Below are 18,955 nucleotides of genomic sequence, written 5' to 3'. Positions count from 1 at the left end.
TCGTATGTCGAATGGTCGTAAGTGGGGGAGCGTCCGTACGTGGGTTACCGATTCCACGCATTATCCATGATCCCTTGCGACAACCGCCATCTTGTGTGGCAACGAACATCAATGACTGACTTCGACTGGTTTTATTTTACTTTACACGTCTGATATGGCTCCTAGACGGGAAGGAAGAGTGGCACACGTTTTTTTACAGATGTATATAAATTTAGATTACTGACAGGAGATGATGCAACAGGTAATTTTTCATTAAACTACTGTCACAATGCACTATTCTTTCGTTGCGCCTTTATTGTCAACTTTAGCCAGTCTCTAAGCACTACTTTGTATATAATTATGCCTATTTATTCTGACAATCTTTTATCTTATTTTTCTCTTTAAAGTCTTCAGTACATGTGTATGCCGGAGTGCCAAGTCAAATCTTGTCGCATGCAATGTTTCACCACGTTGATATCAATAAAAATAAAGTCAAATCAATGAAATTCTATTTTAGCTTGACCTTTACAGATTTTAGTTACTCAAGGTTTACATCTCCACATTTCCCAAAGGCGGAGATTTCCGTCAGCAATGTTTTGCTGACCTTCCCCCGCTGTGAATCGACGTCCCCGCATCACAAGCTCCAAACGAGCTTGAAGACCTCATTTACATCCTTTCCCTCACATGTTACGACGAAGATAACTCCGTCATGGCGTGGAAGAGAGACAGTTTGGGGTTTCTTCAAACCTCCGCGCGATAAATCCTTCTGGAAGGAGTCATTGACTTCCAAGTGTCTACCGTCCAAGTGATTAATCGTATTGGAGTGACTAAAAGGCCGTGAGGGAAACGTTAAGAGGACAGTGCAAAGACGAAGGCACCTTCAAATATTAGCAAACTTTTTTTGCTTCCACCTTCACAGCAGTTTGTACTTCCATACAAATTAAATCAGTATTAAAGGTATTCCCAAACGTATATTTTTTTATATCAGCCACAGGACATGTGTTGCTCCCCACAATTATGCAAACATGTTGGAAAATATTGCATGTGCCGGGGGACTCGAGAAATTCAGTCTCAAAGTTGACCCATCTGGCTTGTTTGTTGTAGAGCGGTGACATAAAAGGAACACCAAATTTTCAAAATAGCGAATCCAAATAACACAACATGTGAGGCCAGCTCCGAAACAGACAGCGATTGTAGTGAATTACAATGTGCACATAGCTAGCAATTCCAAACCGCTCATTTCTGCTTGGAGGTAGGTGAATGTGGCTTTTTGCTTGTGTTTTCTCCGGGGCGTGTCGCTAGCTCACCATTTGCTTAAAGGCTGCCGAGGGCTTTACTGATTTATTTTCTATTGGTTGGCTGCCCATCGTGGGTTGTTTGGACAGCTAACCTGGCATGAGCGCCGGTTTTGCCATGTCCCCTTGGTTTATTCCCAGCCAGCTTTGGGTTTGTCGCCATAGCCGTTGCCACTTTTTATTATTAGTTCCCGGTTAGGCTGGCTGCTTACTGCTTGTTTTTTGGTCAGCCAGCGTTTTTCCTCTGAGTCTGCAGCCACCTTTCGTTGATCGGTCCCAGTTAACACCCTGTTGGTGGCTCTGTGTGTGTTTTTTGCCAGTTAGCTCATTTTTGGCCGCTTGCCTTTTCTTATACCATTATTGCATCTACCTGCAACACAACGCCTTGGCATTTACCACAAAAAACACCAAATATTCGCTTAAAACGCTTGTTCGACCAATTAACATGCAAAACAATATGGAATTTGGGTTGCTAGGGTGCTGGTGTTCTTCTGATGAGGTCACAGTTCAGGATGCCAAAGACAAGACATCCTGTTTTCAAAATGCATTATCGCAGAAAATTATTGAAATCTACCGATAAAATATATATAGATTTTATGCAATAAGCATGTCCTATCCTTTCCTTCACATTTTGAAAGTTTACCTTTAAATATGGAAGCTTGTTTTTTTCTCTCATCATCCTTTTCAACAGCTATTGATGTCACATGTATTAATCCATTCAAAGGCATTGATATTGAAATGTTTCACTGCCTATATTTAGTCATGATAGTATAATTTTTTGATTCATAACTTAATTATTTCAATCATTTATGATAGTGGTTGGCAACCACTGGGCCACAGACTGGTACAGGGCCGCACAGAAAGAAAAAAAATAGCTTTATTTTTTGCTTACACTGTATTTATTTGTGAATACACACATTTCCCCCTAAGGGTTTATGGTAGTATTTCACCATTATTAAGCAAGTTGCCAAATATCGCTGACCTAATTTGCTCAGCATTGGATGGAACGGGAATTGAACCAAGATCGCGGGGGTAAGAGCGCCAGATCCTAACCATTGTAGACGACAAAAAAATGCTTTACATCTTATTTCATCATTACACTATTTTTAATAGGGAATTATGGGAAATAGTTCAGCCAAAACAACGTTGTACAACGTGGTAAACAACATAAGTAAAAATAGATTCATGAAATAAAAGCCAAGTCTTTACCGATGTCATCTAAAATGTTGGTAGTCTAGTGATTACACAGTGGATTATTAGTAATATTATTGTATTATTATTATTTTTCTCTCTTTTTTTGTTTTTTCTCTCAATTTATCTCTCTCTCTCTTCTTTCTCTCTCTGTCCCTCTCTTTGTTGTCTTTCTTTTTTTTCTCTAGGTGCCTTGCATGGATGTCGCTGCTATCGGTGTGTGAGTGTGTGTGTGAATGAGTAAGCGTGAAGCACATTGTAAAGCACTTTGGAAGGTCTTCAGTGACTTGAATAGCGCTGTATAAATGCATAACATTTACTATTTTACCATTTATTAATAACGTTACAGAAGAAAGTAATTCCAGGAACGTGTTCCTTTGTAACCTTTCTAGTCCTAACACTGCTAATCAGTAATACAAAGCTAGGTAAAGTAGGAGTTCTTATGTCGAAAACTGGCATTTCTTTTGAAATTCCACTTTTTGCAAACGACGAATAGAGCCGCTTAAGCGCTCCATGAATATGAAAGGAGCGCCATGTTCGCACCGGTTAGCACATGCTCGGAACTAAAGTGAGCTTGAACGCTTCCATGAATGTTTCAGCATGCACTTATCTACAGTGAGTTTATCATCCTGGGACCTTCACACACTCCCGAGGCCCATCCATTTTTCATTGGCAGGGGAAACGACTGGGAAACGACTTGAGGTTTTTGTTTTTTTGGGGGTTACTGCTACTGTATGTCGAAACAAGAGCGACATAAATAAATGGAGAGAAGGAGCAAGGGATGTCAAAGGAGATGAAATATGAGAGTGATTTTGCATAGGAAAAAATACATATATTTTATAAATGGGTGATTTCGATTCACTTCATAAAAACTGCAAAAACCTCGAAGCTTGACTTAATGTGCCATTGCATAAATTAGCATTTATATTGCGCTTCCTTTTCCCTGATATGCATCGCTAAATCCTTCAGGTGAGTCACCGAATGGATTATAAATAGCATATTTTTTAATCGGAGCGCTTTGCGGTTGTGTTGGACTGTGCGCTAAAAATAAACGTGAGGAATATGTCGGATCGCATTGTACTTACAGTATGAGAGCGTTAGAAGCGTAAACATCAACGAGAAAAAGAAAGAAAAACTAGTTAGTCAGTCTATTATAAGAGAGTCAGGTCAAGTCATATTTATTTGTATAGCCCTTAATCACAAGAAGTCTCAAAGGGTTTACAGACTACAGATTATTAGAGAATATTACAGTGGCTAGAGAGTGAAAAAATAAATAAAAAGAGATCGTAAAGGCAAAATTGCTGAGTCAAATGTAATGATGATAACAATATTAAGTAAGAGATTAATGGAGAGAAAACAAGCTCAATTGCTTGGTCATTATCAAGTAAAGTATGTTTTTGATATAATTATCACTTTTTACCAATTAATTATCCGGTTCATGTATTTGTTTTATATTTGCACCTGAGTTGTAGCTTGTTATTTTTTCTTACAGTCCTACCAGTTAAAACATTTTGAAAACCAGAACGTTTTTTTAAATGTTACCTTTTTTATTCAAATCTATTTTCTTAAATCAATCAAACAAATGCATATATGTGCATAAATATATACATACATTTTATGTACATGCATATACATACATTTCATGTACGTATATATATATATATATATATATATATATATATATATATATATATACTGTATGTGTAAGATGTAAGATAGAGATGTGTAAGATAAACCGAATGTTTTTATATATATTTTTTTTTTATTTAATTTAAATTTATCTGGCTAATCGTTTAAGCTGTTATGAATAATAATTAAATGTAATTGTATTTTCTTAAATCAACTAAAAAAATATGATATTAAATAAAAAGATATTTTCGCACTTCATTTGATTTCAGAAAGTATATTTAAATTCAGCTCGGTGGCCTTGGTGGTATGGCGCCCGCCCCGAGACTGGGAGGTTGCGGTTCAAGCCTCGGCCGAGTCACACCTAAGACTTAAACATTGGTACCCGTTGCCTCCCTGCTTGGCGTTCAGCATTAGGGGTTGCAATTGGGGGGTTTGGTCACCTAATGACTCCCAACACCTCATTTGGGTTGAGCGAGGGGGCTGGGAATCCCCTCCTCTGAATCAATCTCCCAAAAAGAGTCAAAAATGACTCTAGCCACCTCCCACTAGGGGGATATGGCTGTGGTATATATATAATATATATATACATTTAAATTCACAAATACTTTTATATACATGTATATTTTTATCTCATTTAAAATTATTCGTGCTCTAGTTTAAGCTGTAACCAGCTAGTCCAAATAAGCAAGCCTCTAGCTGGAATGATCAAAAATCAATCAAAAAAACAGCTAATTTATTTCAAGTCCTTTAAATTATAACATGTTAATCATCTCATCTCATCTCATTAGCTGTACCGCTTATCCTGTAGGAGAAAATGTAGGTTCGATAATCTTTTAAGTCTTCTTTCGTGATTGAATTAAGTACATCGGGAACCAGCCATGAGGGGGAGCCTTTTATTTCGTCATCCCAAAAGAACTCAGAGAACTCCAGACATAACCATGCTTTTATAGCTTCAGTTTGAGTACAACCCAAAAGGCGGCCCTAGTCCTCAGTAATCAACACGGAAGATGCTGTCGTACCCTTATTAGGACATGTTGTTCACCTCAGTTTGCTCAGAGAGTCCTTGAAGAAGGGCCTTGCAGGTCTCATGCCCTTTTAGGGAAACTCAACTGTCTTGTCAAGGATCTTCTCAAATGATGTCAACATTCCCTCACTACTGTAAGCAATGTAAGCAAGTCTTTCTACATTTCTAAATGTATGCAACTCTATTCTACAAATGCAAGTCTATTTTCCACAACAATCCTTACTAGGGTCGCGGGGGGGGGCTGGAGCCCATCCCAGCCATCTCCGGGCAGTGGGCAGAGGACACCCTGAACTGGTTGCCAGCCAATCGCAGGGCACACCTAGGGACAATTTGGACTGGCCAATTCACCTGAAATGCATGTCTTTGGAATGTGGGAGGAACCCGGAGTGCCCGGAGGAAACCCACGCAAGCACGGGGAGAACATACAAACTCCGCACAGTATGCTGGATTTGAACCCACGCAGGAGCTTCCCACGACCTCAGAACTGTGCCGCACACGCGCTAACTACTGCGCCGCCGTGCTCCCCCATGTTAATCATTTGAGATACAAATTAAAATCTTTACATCCTGCACCCTTGAGGAAAGCCCGCAAGCTACCTCACTGATGTGCCCCCTTTCAGTGAGAAACCACTTCTCACTTTTTCATCATTTCGACCCTGAGTGAACCTTTTGTATTTTATGAACCATCCCCTTTGGACACTTTGAGCAGAATTAATCATAAAAAAGAAGAGAAAAAAAAGAACAGATGCCGGTGGAGCTTTACAGGGAATCCCAAACAGATTTCCTTTTTCTATTAGGAACAAAATGGTTCCGTTACACAAATACAGTAATCACTCGGTTATCGCGGTTAATGGGGACCAAAACCACCCGCGAAAAGTCAAAATCCGCGAAGTAGCGACGCCCCTTCAAAAATGCTTAATTTCTTTGTTTTTTTTGTTTTTTAACTATTATTATTTTTTAGACCAGCGAAGCTCTGAACCGCGAACGTTGAACCGCGAAGTAGCGAGGTCCCACTGTATATGTTGAATATGTTGCAAAATATTCCCTGTGCCAAGGGACTCGAGAAATGTAATCTCAAAGTTGACCATCTGGCTTGTTTTCTGTAGAGCTGTGATATCATTGGAGTAACACAACACTAAAATGGTGTATCCCTTTAACGCAAAATGTGATGCTAGCTCCGGAACAGACAGTTATAATAGTGAATAGGGATTGCATACCGCTCATTTCTGCTTGGAGGTAGGGGATTGCGGCTTTTCAATTGAGTTTTTCGCCGCCTGTGTCACGCTTGGTATGACTTTGCCTGGCTTGCTCCCCATTATCGTCAGGCTTTCCTGTTTAGTTAGTTGGCACTTCTTGGCTGCCAACCGTGTTGTTTGAACGGTTATACCCAGCCGGCTTTGCGTTCATCGCCTATACCGCTTTTTGTTGTTGGTTCCCTAGATAGCTTGGCTGCTCACCGCGTGTTTTTTATAGGCTAGCCTGGCGTAAGCGCCGTTGTTGCTGTGTCCTATTGTTTGTTTATTCCCGGCTGGCTTCACGTTTGTGACCATAACCGTTGCCACTTTTCGTTGTGGCTCCTCACTACATGATTTTTTGATCGGCAAGCCCCGCATTTTTCCGCCGAGGCCCCCCGCATAAAACGCGACTGGTTTCCTAGGGTGCTGCTGTCATAATTGCTTCTTTTCTACAAGAGATGGCTTCTTACCCCATTTCCCAGTCTCCCTCTCCACTTCCCTGTGCAGCTGCTCCCAATCATCATTAGCCACTCACTTCTATAAATAATCCAGTCTCCCACTCCATGTTGTTCGTCGTCATTGTACTAATCAAGATATTCCCTCTCTAAGACGTCAGGCTCGTTATTCTAAGATATTCTTCACCAGGTATTTTCTTCATGTATGTCTTAAATATTTTTCTAAAGACTCTCCTCCCCTCCCAAGACAAGCTTCTCAAGTTTCTTTCCTAAGATTCCCTTCCTCTGTAGATTCTCATATTGTTATTAAATAAATGACCCTTGTTGGAGTTTGCTTGCAACCCTTTTTTTGACTCCTTGTGTCCTGCGTTTGGGTCTGTCCGACATGACCTGATAGTCGTGTTACTCCAGTCGCGTCACAGCTCAAGATGACGAAGACAAAACATGCTGTCTTCAAATTGCATTATCTCTGAAAATAATTTAAAATCTATGTATATAGAGAGAGATGTTACGCAGAAACAATGTACCATTTCCCCTCATTTTGCATGTTTAAGAATTTGGGATTACCTTTAATGCAGCTGCAGCTTCTCATTCACATGCTGAGTGGAGTAGCAGAGGAGGAGGAGGAAAAGAAGGGAGGAGTTCCCAACCCCCCTCCCATTTACTCCTTCACCCCTCCTCATCTTGCCTTGCTCATTGTTGGCCAGCTCTCTGACTGAAAGACCCCTGACGTCGTTTCAGGGGCGCACATTGGGCGGATTGCGGCAATTAAAATAAGTGGGGACCTTGAGAATAGATGCTGTGAGCTCCATCATCATCAGAATCCCTTTTTTTTCATCCTGAAATGCGTCACTGCGCTTGCGCAAAAGCGCAAGCATCCTTGCACTGACTTTTGCTCCAGGTGAGTCCATTCTGTGTTAATAAAGGAGAAATTGCTATTTTGATTGTATCGGAATTTGACGGGTGGGAAATGGTTGCCTGCTTATTGAGCGTGTGTTTATAGATGAGCGCATCCCCTCGCTGAGTGCTAGTAATGGGAATTCCGGCCCTTTTCAGAGAACAGGCTCGATCTGCTCGGCTCTTTTAACTCCCAAACGGCTCTTCAGATGCCATATAGATCCCTTTACAGCCTATGTCATCACTGGATCAGCACACGATGCCTGTTTATTGTTCACCCAAAATAGAATTTGAATAGAGCTAGTGAAGATTTGTATGTTGAGTTTTTACAGCCGCAATTCACAAACACAACGTACCCAGATGTTGTATGTACGAATGCACAAATTGTAATTTTGCAATTCCAAGAAGAAACAGGCCTTTTCAAAAACACCGTAGGTGCCTGTGGCTGCAACCTATATAAATAACTGACTGCACTTAGGAAATCATTAGGAAAGTATGCAATTGTCATGTTCATTTCATATCTGGTAAGTTATCATGGTGTTCTTGTTTGAATTTACTTGAGTGCCGAATGCTTTAGTAAGTGGAAATACTAAGAGTTTGCTACCAATGCCTACTATAAACATCTACGTTTTGTACTACTGGTGCTAGTTAGTAGATCTTTTATAATAATATTAATAATTATAACAATCATAAGAAAATGATTAACATTATTATTATATAATTTATACAACGTATATTTAATGAAAATACATCATTATATTGTTGATAATAGAATTAATTATTGATTAATTGTCGTTATTAATATTGTTATTGATCCCACCAACACAATGTTTTTAAGGTGGGTGCAAGGCAGGGCAAGTACATTTTATTAACGTAAAATTTATGTGTGAACTAAGCTACTGTAACTATAAACCAGTCATCTGAGCCACTATTTTTGTCCATTTACTTTTCTGTCTTAAAATCAACAATTTGACTTTTTTCGTACCCGATATGGATGAACGCAGTATGAGGTGAAAAGGTCAGACACAAAAGCTACAAAAAGTAGCTTTTCACAATCTATTGTGTAGTGACGATCAAAAGAACATTTTTGTTGTTGTTGACTTTGAGTACTAAAATGAAGTTATTGTCTTGCTGCTTGCACAAACTGTGTGCTTATTTGAAATGTTATTAGCTACGATCTTTTTCTGTCATTCAGTTGGTACGAACTGACATGAATTCCTCCGTTCTGTCTCAACAATGTGCACATAGCTAGGCTACATCACACTTGTTTAAAAACAAGAAAAGGGGTCTATACTTAAGAAATCTAAAGTCAATAATACGGAATCCATGAAGAAAATCACAAAAGAGAAAAAGTATCTCAAAGGGAAGAGCCGGGTCATGTCAGAAGTGGGCGCTACCGAGTTTTGGTATCGATCCGATCAAATTTAAAAGAGCAACAGAAAGAATAAAAGAAAGAAAGAAAGAGAAAGAGAGAAAAACAGAGCAAAAGCAAGATAAAAACAAGGTGGAAGAGGAAGAAAAGAAGAGAAAAAGAGATAGAGAAAGCAAGAATAGGAAACAGAGGACGAGAAAAACTGAAAAAAGTGGGCAGAGAGAGAGAGAGAGAAAATGAGGGTAAGGGAGAGAGAAAAGAGAACAAGCCAGAGAAAGTTAGAAAAGGAAAAAGAGAAAAAGAAAGAGAGAGAGATTCAAATAAAGCTTGCTCCACCTTGATGGGGAGCCAGAAATTCCTTCCTACCCAATGAAAATCCCATATCAATACCCAGTCAATAGGCATGTGCAAGGGGTGATACATTCAGTTAAGATAAGGGGTGCTTCCAATTTTCATTTACTCTTGCTTTATTCTTTCACTGCTTCAAAATACATTCCGGCCGATACGGCTGGGTAGGACGCTTCAGCAGAACATCGGCCCATAGAGCCGTTTCGTTCGCGAACGACACATCACTACTGATTGCATCCTCCTTCACCTAGCAGCACAAAGATCTCCAGCCAGCGGTCCTGATGTCGGTCCCGAGCTCGGCGTCGCCCGCGGCCCCCCGCTGCGTCAACGGTACATGCGTGCAGCAGCTGAGCGCCGCTTTCCCGCCGCTCTCCTCCACGCTGGCCCTCCTGGTTTTGGTGGCAGTTCTGGTGGGTGTGGTTCTGGTCTCCGTAGCCACCTTCCATCTCCACAAGAGGAGGCTGAGGAAGCGCAAGATCCAGAAGGCTCAGGAGGAGTACGAGCGCGACAGCCGCAGGGCGGAGGCTGCCCTGGCGGCGGCGGGCCCCGCGCGGCCGTGCGTCATTGCGCGCCCAACGCCGAGCGCAGCGCACCGGGAGGAAACAGCCGTGGAGGAGTGCGCCGGGGCCCCTCCCTGATTGCTAAACTCAGGGAACGAGACTGTGGAATAACCGGGGAAAAAAGCAATAAGGCACAAGAACTCTCATCTCTCATCTCTGCTGCAGCTTGTCGATGACTCTTGAGCAGAATACTGAGCAAAGCGGGCTTGTAGGATAGTGCACACACACACACACGCACGCACACACACAAACACACACAACCCCATACCTGCCAACATTACCACTTTACGCATTGACTTCAGTTTTTCATCCTTTAGAGGTATTCCCAAATTCTTAAACATGCTAATTGTGAGGAAATATTACATGTCACATGGAGCTGTGACATCATAGGAGGAAGACAAGCAACCCAGTCGCCATATTGTCTTGCGTGTTAATTGGTCAAAGAGGTTACAAGTGTTTTAAGTGAAGTTTTGGTAGTTTGGTGGGGAATATTTAGGCATTGTGTAACAAAAGGCAACGGCTATGACGATACACGCGAAGGAATAAACCAGGAATAAACCGAAGGAGACCAAAACCAACACTAACGCCAGGCTAGCTGGCCAAACAACACAAGTTGGGCAGCCAAAAATGCCAACCAGGAGCAAACTAAACAGGGACGTCCTTTGGCAGGCCAGATGCTGATGGGGAGCTAGCCAGACAAAATTATACCAACGAACGAAAAGCTACAATCGTCTAATTCCAAGCAGAAATAAGGAGTATGCAATCACTGTTCATTGAAATCACTCTGAATCGTGTTAATGGAATTTGCCATTTCAAAAGTGCTGTGTTCCTTTAATGGCGTCACAGCTCTACAGCAACAAAAAAAAAACCCAGATACGTCCAATTTGAGACTGAATTGCTTAAATGGACAAACGCGTGGAACATTTTGAAACATGTTTGCATGATTATGGAGAGGATGTTCTGTGCCTCATTGTTTGGGAATACCTTTAAGACATTCCATTGACACACTCTTAAAAACAGTTGGGTCAAAAGTATTCCAATTTTGGGTCAAAAACGGGCCAATGCAACACTTGACCTATTTTTGGGTTGTTGTAAACCAGGGGTCGGGAACCTTTTTGAATCAAAGAGCTATGGAAAGCAAAATACAATACTGTATTTTGAGGTTGTTTCAAGAGACACACCGTATATTTTAAGAAAAAATTCAACAAAACCCTCAAACTCTCCACACAAAACTTAATTCTTGTGCGCATTTTATTTCACTGTGTGACGTTTGATGATATAATACAATATATGAAATAATGCCAGAGCCTGTGTCCCATATCAACAAATATCCCACTTAAAATGTGTCTCTCTCCCGAAGTTACTAAAGATTGTTGAGGCTCATTTTAACCATCATTTCTGTCATACATTATGGTTTCAAGACAAGGTGCGAGCAGAGTTCATTTAAGTAATGTCACAAAATACTGAAAACGAGAAGGATATGGAGGTATTTAGGGAAGTACGCTATGTGTGCAGAGATGCATCCACCCCTTAACGCTTACCTAATCAAATTGCTCTGGTAGCTTGGCTGGCATTTTTGGGTGTTTATAATTTCTACATTGCCATGGGTTTTCATAATAAAGTGTCTCAACAGCAAACAGATAGTTTGATGATCTTCCGTGTAAAGGATTCCTAAGAAACAAAAAGGGGTCTGTTGGTTGAATACTGTAGGTCTAAACTGTAGTGGAAACTTTGTCCTTTATTTTTTGAAATGAACAATCAATTCTCTATTTTACTTTGGCTTTGCATATATTAAGACTGCATGGTCACAGAAAAGATTCTTATTATCCTTGTTTTGTCTCTGAGCCAGATGTACTTATGAAAAGACCGATATCTGTATCTCAAACCATAGGTTCCCGACCCCTGTTCTAAACAAAATTACCCTGGCCGTGTACGATCAAATGAAACTTTTTAAAAGCCAAAACAAAATGACTCTTGTACAAAATCAATCTAAAACATGATTGGATGTTTGTTGGGGTTGTTTTTGTAAAACAAGTCAGGAAATGTGGTCTAATCAACCCAAGTAGTGTGTTACTCCAGTTTAAACTCAACTGTTTTTAGTTTGCAATGATTGGGTTGAGCATATTTGCAGAAAGAATTCCTGCAAGATTATCTGAATTTTTATTTTTTTTCTTGAAGGTGGTTCATTTTGTTAAGAACACAAAATAACACAAATAGACTACATGCACTATAATGGTCGCCCCACAATCAAGATATAACATCCTGCTAAAAATTGTGTTATTTTATGTTTTTTTTTTTTTCAAAATTCACTTATTTTGTTAAAAATGCACAGAAAAATGACAACAAAAGATGACTCATTTCTTTCTAATGTTGTTAAAACATGTATTTTTAACCAATTTACCCAATATTCAGTAATTTTAGTTTAAAAAAAAACTTTAAAAATTTTAAATCCAATGATGTGATTTATTTATTTTTTTCACAAATAATTTAACAAAATATATGATCATCTCAAGTCATTTTATTTTTTGGGACGAATAATTCTGAAAACAAATGCTTGAAATAATACCTCCCAAAATTGGTCCATGTATACAAAACTATCCATGTCCATTTTTTGGGAACTACTAAGATAATTTTCTACAAAAACACCCCCAAAAATGTGTCAAGTTGACCCAACATTTTTTCATTTCAACCCATTTTAAGTTGTATTCTTACCTAATTGTTTTTAGACTACAATGCATTCCCTAGCTCCTTAATCTAACTTTAAACATTAATTGAGTAACTAAGATAAACCTAACCCCGACCTCAATCCCTAACTTAGGCTTTGACCCTAGAAAAGAGATCAAACCAAATTTCCTCACCCCTTACCCTCACTTTAACCACATGAACTGATTAAGCTTAACCTTAACCTAACCCTTACCAAAGTTCAACTCAAACCTCAACTCTAAAACCACACAAATGTCTAAACAAAGCACTATAGGTTTCCATGATTATTGTAAAAATCCTGAAAAGTAACTATTAATACCCGAGTGGGTGTTAAAGTAAACATATGAGGGGCGGGGCTAAGTCAAAAGTCGAAAAAATTTAAAACGATACTGTAGCAGATTTTTTTCCACTTAAATGTATGAGGTTACACAAAAATGAGTCAAATTTTGGTGAAAATAATTGATAAATTAATCTTTTTTTTGGTTGGGGTGGGAAATTGTATTTAGAAATGTGTTATTAAAATGGAATTGTAAATGGGCGACTATTTTTGGGCCAAAAAGTTGTTCATATCAACCTTTAGCTGTCGTACTGTTCTCGAGGAATGTATTATGTGCTTTTTCTTCTGTTTTTCTTTCATAACCCTAAAAGATTGTACAAACTGACTCAAATATGTAAATATGATCCTAGATTCTACGTATATTACCATTATTAATAAATATTTTCCAAAATTTATAAAGAAAATCACAGAAATATGCACGCTTACATGCAATAGTTACCATGCATTGTTAATATTAACTCTTTCCACACGTACAAGAGTCGACTCTCTTCTGAGATTTTATTGTACTTTGTTCTCTAGACAGGGCTTTTACAGAATGTTAGGGCATTAAGCAAAAAAAAAAGAAGCCAAATGTGAGTTTTCTATTTAGGTAACATCTGAAAGCATGCAAAGCGAATTACATTTCATGACATCATTACGTAGATTTTAAACACCATACACCTTCTTCACTTTATTTTGGTGAATAGTAGACCGGTAGAAATTGAATTTATCATCCCTTGTCTCTAAAAACTTCCCACATGTGAGCTACTTGCAAAATTACCAAATCAAAATAATCCACCCACCACAAAACCTTGAAAACCTCAATAATTGTATCTTAATAAATTAAAACTTCATCCAGAGTATTACTAATTGAGAGGCCCTCTAACCTTTTCAGCATGCCAGCTACTTATAAAATCACCTGGTTGAAACAAGTCACCCCCCACAAAACCTTAAAATAATGGACAAAATCAAAATTGATATCAATATAGGAGTGGTCACACTTTTTCAGCATGCGAGCTGCTTACTGAATGACCAAGCCAAACGGAACTATCCAACACAAAACCTTGAAAAACTCGAAAAAATGATCTTACTAAATTTAAATTCACATACTGAGTTTAATTGTCCAAATTTAGGAACGCTCATACTTTTTCAGCATGTGTGGTACTTACAAAATGACCAATTCGGAACAATTAACCAACCACAGAACCATGAAACACTCAACAAAGGAGCTTATTGTGACGAGTCAGAACTTGGATTTAGAGTTTATCTAATCAATGGGTGCTAACAGTTTTTAGCATGCAAGCTACTTACAAACTGATTGAGTTAAAATGATATAACCACCACAAAACCTTGCAAAACGTATATCTTAAAGTGAAACTTACATCAAGAATTTAACTATTTTATCCAAGGGTGCTCACTCTCTTTCAGCATGTGAGCTACTTACAGAATGACAAATTCAGAACAACTTACCCAACACAAATCATTGAAAAAGATTAAAACTTATACCCTGTGTTTAACTATCTAATCCAAGGGTGCTAAGACTTTTTCAGCATGCGAGCTACTTACAAAATGACAGAGTCAAAATGATCTACCTACCACAAAACCTTGAAAAACTCAATAAAAAATATTTTCTTAACAAATTAAAATTTACATCCTAAATTGAATTATCTAATCCAGGAGTGCTTACACATTTTCAGCATATGAGTTACTAACAAAACGACCAAGTCAAATGATCTAACCACCCCAAAACTTTAAAAAGCTTGAAGAATTTTATCTTAATAAATTAAAACTTCTGTCCCCTGCCCACTGCCCGAAGGTAGCTGGGATGGGCTCCAGACAACCCGCTACCCCAGTGAGGATAACCGGTGCAGAAAATAGATGGATAATTTAAAACTTACATTCAAAGTTAGACTATCTAAGCAAGAGGTGCTCACACTTTTGTTCACCACACATGTTTACACGATATCCCTTTAGAATTCCCCCATATGATGAAATAAACAGGATTAAAGTCACGCATCCTTCATTGTTGCATAGATAGAAGTTATTTTCAACAATGTAAATGGAAATGTTTTGCATTTATACAGTGCTTTTCAATTCAATGAATACCTCCCAAGGCGCTTTACAATGTGCTTCACACTTTTTCACTATGAAGAGTCAGTTGAGGGGATTTATTTCTACATAAAAACCTTTTGTGGTATCTAGGGGGCAATTATAAACTAATTTGACTCACTGTCCTATGAGAATTTCCCCACATGATGAAATTAAAATAAGTTAGGTGACAGCCAGTGACTCATTCCTAATTGCTGCGCAGATAAGAGTTATTTTAGACTATAATAAGTGAGTTGAGAAGCTACATTTTTCATCCACAACCCTTTTGTGGCATTTAAACGGAAACAATGAACCTCAAATCCTTTCTCTCTCTTTTTTTAAATGTTTAACGTTGGCAAGAAACTATGAAAGGCCGTTTGAGAAGTCTTTTATACATGTTCTCACATACAACATTACTGTTTATTCACACACATGCACAACTATTCTGTCATACAGACACAGGCACACCGATGTACAATCACTACTATACTCTCTCACACATTCTACTATACTCTCGTACACACACTACTATGCTAGAGTATATAATGCTCAACATTATTGACTACTATGCTAGTGTGTGTAGGAGAGTATAGTAGTGCGTGTGAGAGAGTATAATAGTGTCATACTCACACAACTATACTATGTGTATGAAAGAGTAAAGTAGTACCTGTATGAGTGTAGAGTAAACACACGACCATGCTGTCACACAAATACTACGATACTCTCTCACACTTACGATTATTATCTCATACAAACATTACTATAATCTCTCACATAAACAATAGTTCTCTCATACACACAATACTGTGCTTTTACACATGTACTACTATACTCTATATGTCCCTATACTGTCACACATACTGTACTCTCCCACAAATACTATACTCTCATACACACACATTTCATACTCTCTCACACATACCACTATACTCTCTCTCGAACATATTACTATACTCTCATACACACACTAGTATATTATATCACACATATTGCTATACTCTCATACACACACTATTATCATGTCACACACATACAACTATATTCACTCACACATTCTAGTATACTCTCATACACAGCAGACTATACTCTTTCATACACCTGCTACGGGATACAATCCGTGTGTATAAAAGTATAAAAGCACCTGTGAGAGAGTATAAAAGTGCATATGAGAGTATAGTACTGTGAATGAAAGAGTATAGTTGTGTTTGTGCATGGGTATGACTGTGTTTGTAAGAGAGTATAGTTGTGCATGTGTGAGGGTATCTTATATGTGAGAGAAAATATGATTTCTTAAACGGCCTCCTATAATAAGAAACATTCACACAGAACGTTAGAAAAAATGCTGAAAACGAATGGCTTTGTCAGCTCGAGGACACGAAATCGGTTTTAAAAAGCTTCTCCCGACGCGTTTAAATGTTAACGCCGATCGATTGAATTATTCACATGACACGCACACGCGTGTGCTGACGGCTTAGCTGATTTCTCTTGGCATGTCCTCTCACACTTTGGGATGATGTAGTTTGATTCTCCTGGATGTTGTGGTGCACAAATAAAACGATTTTTTGTTGTTGTTTCTTCCTTCCCTTAAGTGACTTGAGTCTGTTTTAGACATTTTAGATCTAGTTATGCAACCTTTTTGCCTGTAGTATTGCACATGAAATCTCGTTCTGGTTTTCTTCTTCCAGGTAGTAGCTAACGTTTGAGTGCTCATTTTACGAATGTTTCTTTTGTGAAATATAGCGGCATATTATATTCTGATTTTTGATGGTTCGCGTATGACATAATGAGGAATGTTTTCTGTAACCTGCCTTATATTGTACAAGGAATATAATGTATGTAGTATTTAGAGTTTATAAATAAATATTGGGGGAGAAACTGACATATTGTGTGTTTCTTTATACCATTAAGTGTGAGACTCTGAGATATTTGTTTTCATTTTATCATGTTACATTTTGTTTTTATGGAAGTCTTTTATGGAAGACGCTAGCGATACTCGATTGAAATTTTATTAGAGCGGAATCCAATATTTTATTTAAAAAATACTAATAATTAAAAAAAAATATATATATATATATATATATATATATATATATATATATATATATATATATATATATATGTATATATATATATATGTATATGTATATATATATGTATATATATATATATATATATATATATATATATATATATGTATATATATATATGTATATATATATATATGTATATATATATATATATGTATATATATATATATGTATATATATATATATATATATATATATATATATGTATATATGTATATATGTATGTATATATATATATATATATATATATATATATATATATATATATATATATATATATATATATATATATATGAAGGTTACAAAATCTCAAGAACACAATTTGCATGCCACAAACCAGAGAAATTCCAGAAGAAATAAGAAAAAAAATTGAAATCTATCAGTCTGGAAAAAGCTCACAAAGCTATTTCAAACGCCGTGATATTTGGATTAATTTCCAAATTTTCTCTCGACGTGCTATGTCTGTCGCAATCCGACAAATAACCTTCTCCCGGGAACTCATGTCTGTGCCCACATGAAGCCCCCCCCCAAAAAAAAACCCGTCACCGACCATAAATCCAATTGGAATGGCGTCTGTCCGCTGTGACATTCCCATCCATCTTTCCTTCTGATTTATTGACTTGAAGGTTACGCCCAGTCTCTGACTTCCACTCTCTTTCATATATACCAGTATGTGTACATACAATATTTTCCAGACTATAACGCATACCTAAAAATGCCAAATTGGCCAGAAATTTGAAAGTGCGCCTCCTAAACCAGTGTGCCTTATGAACCAGAAATTAAAATTGGAAATACATAGTTATACTTAAATGATACCGCACGTAGTAACTGTTCTGCCTTTTAGAAACATTTTACCGTAAATTCCTGACTGTAAGCCGCTACTTTTTTCCCAAACTTTCAACCCTGCGGCTTATTCAGTGATGCGGCCAATTTATGTAATTTTTCTAACGGCCGCCAGCGGCGCTCGAGTACAAAAGGTAAGATTTAAACTGCAACTTCTTAGCTTGTGCACAATTTAAATTAGCGTAGACATTTCCTCATCGCGCAAATTGCAAAATGAGACGCACATGACGCAACTTTCTTGGTAAACGCAGTCGAGCAGTCCGATATAGGACTTATTGCGAGCGGGATGCTAGCGTGTTAAATAAGGGAGCGTGGGACCACGTGTATATGACAAAGTCTCTTTCCCACATCAAAGGAAGACGCCAGTGATGACGTCAGTTATAAGGAGGAAGATGAGGACGGTTTACCGTGCTTACTACAAGTACGGTATGTTTTTTTAACAGAGCTGTTTACTGTGTTGCGAGCGTGTTTCTAGTAGCGCTTTGCTACTACCCTTCACAGGCACGGTTTGGGATGAAAGTTATAATATTATTATTAAAGCTTTGAAAACTCTCTTGGTGTACCGTCTTTCTTTGTAAATATGTGTAACCATGTATAATATGTATTTGCAACTGTATATTTTTGTAATGTATTTATTTTAGAAACTTATTCTGCTATGTTTTGTACGAGCAAATGAGAAAGAAGGGGCGGGGCAAACGCGGGCTGACGGGAAGTGGAGTAAAGGTGAGACGTGTTTGTGGACGCGGCTGACAATAGTGGATATAAATTTTTCCCACCCTTACCTTTGGAAATATACACTTTTTTCCTTGGATTACTTTCAACGGGCACCTGTACTCTGCAGGTCTGCATTAAATCTTAAGTACCGGTATCATTTTCGGTTTATTAAGCCGACTGTGTTTTTTAGACTGGATCGGGTAAGGGTTTATTTCGTGAT

At 38.1% G+C, this 18,955-nt stretch overlaps 1 protein-coding gene across 4 annotated transcripts in view; it reads left to right on the top strand.

The window, feature by feature from the left end:
* The first annotated feature begins 7,496 nt into the window (after positions 1-7,496).
* Positions 7,497-18,955, top strand: part of LOC148349254 (uncharacterized protein C11orf87-like) — a 39,777-nt gene continuing 28,318 nt past the window's right edge. Inside the window, exons 1-2 of one of the 4 annotated variants that reach the window (XM_088320685.1) lie at positions 7,497-7,708; positions 9,679-16,970. In XM_088320685.1, the coding sequence (XP_088176811.1) occupies positions 9,706-10,062 (357 nt within the window). In that variant the 5' untranslated portion in view covers positions 7,497-7,708; positions 9,679-9,705 and the 3' untranslated portion in view covers positions 10,063-16,970. Of the gene's footprint in view, positions 7,709-9,592; positions 16,971-18,955 lie in introns of those variants that run through there. The other 3 variants (XM_088320686.1, XM_088320687.1, XR_015847217.1) reach the window with 3 other exon arrangements.

This window comes from Urocampus carinirostris, chromosome 17 (genome assembly GCF_059441175.1).
Source record: "Urocampus carinirostris isolate Australia breed hairy pipefish chromosome 17, RoL_Ucar_1.0, whole genome shotgun sequence".
NCBI lineage: Eukaryota > Metazoa > Chordata > Actinopteri > Syngnathiformes > Syngnathidae > Urocampus > Urocampus carinirostris.
This window is presented reverse-complemented; position numbering and strand designations above follow the sequence as displayed.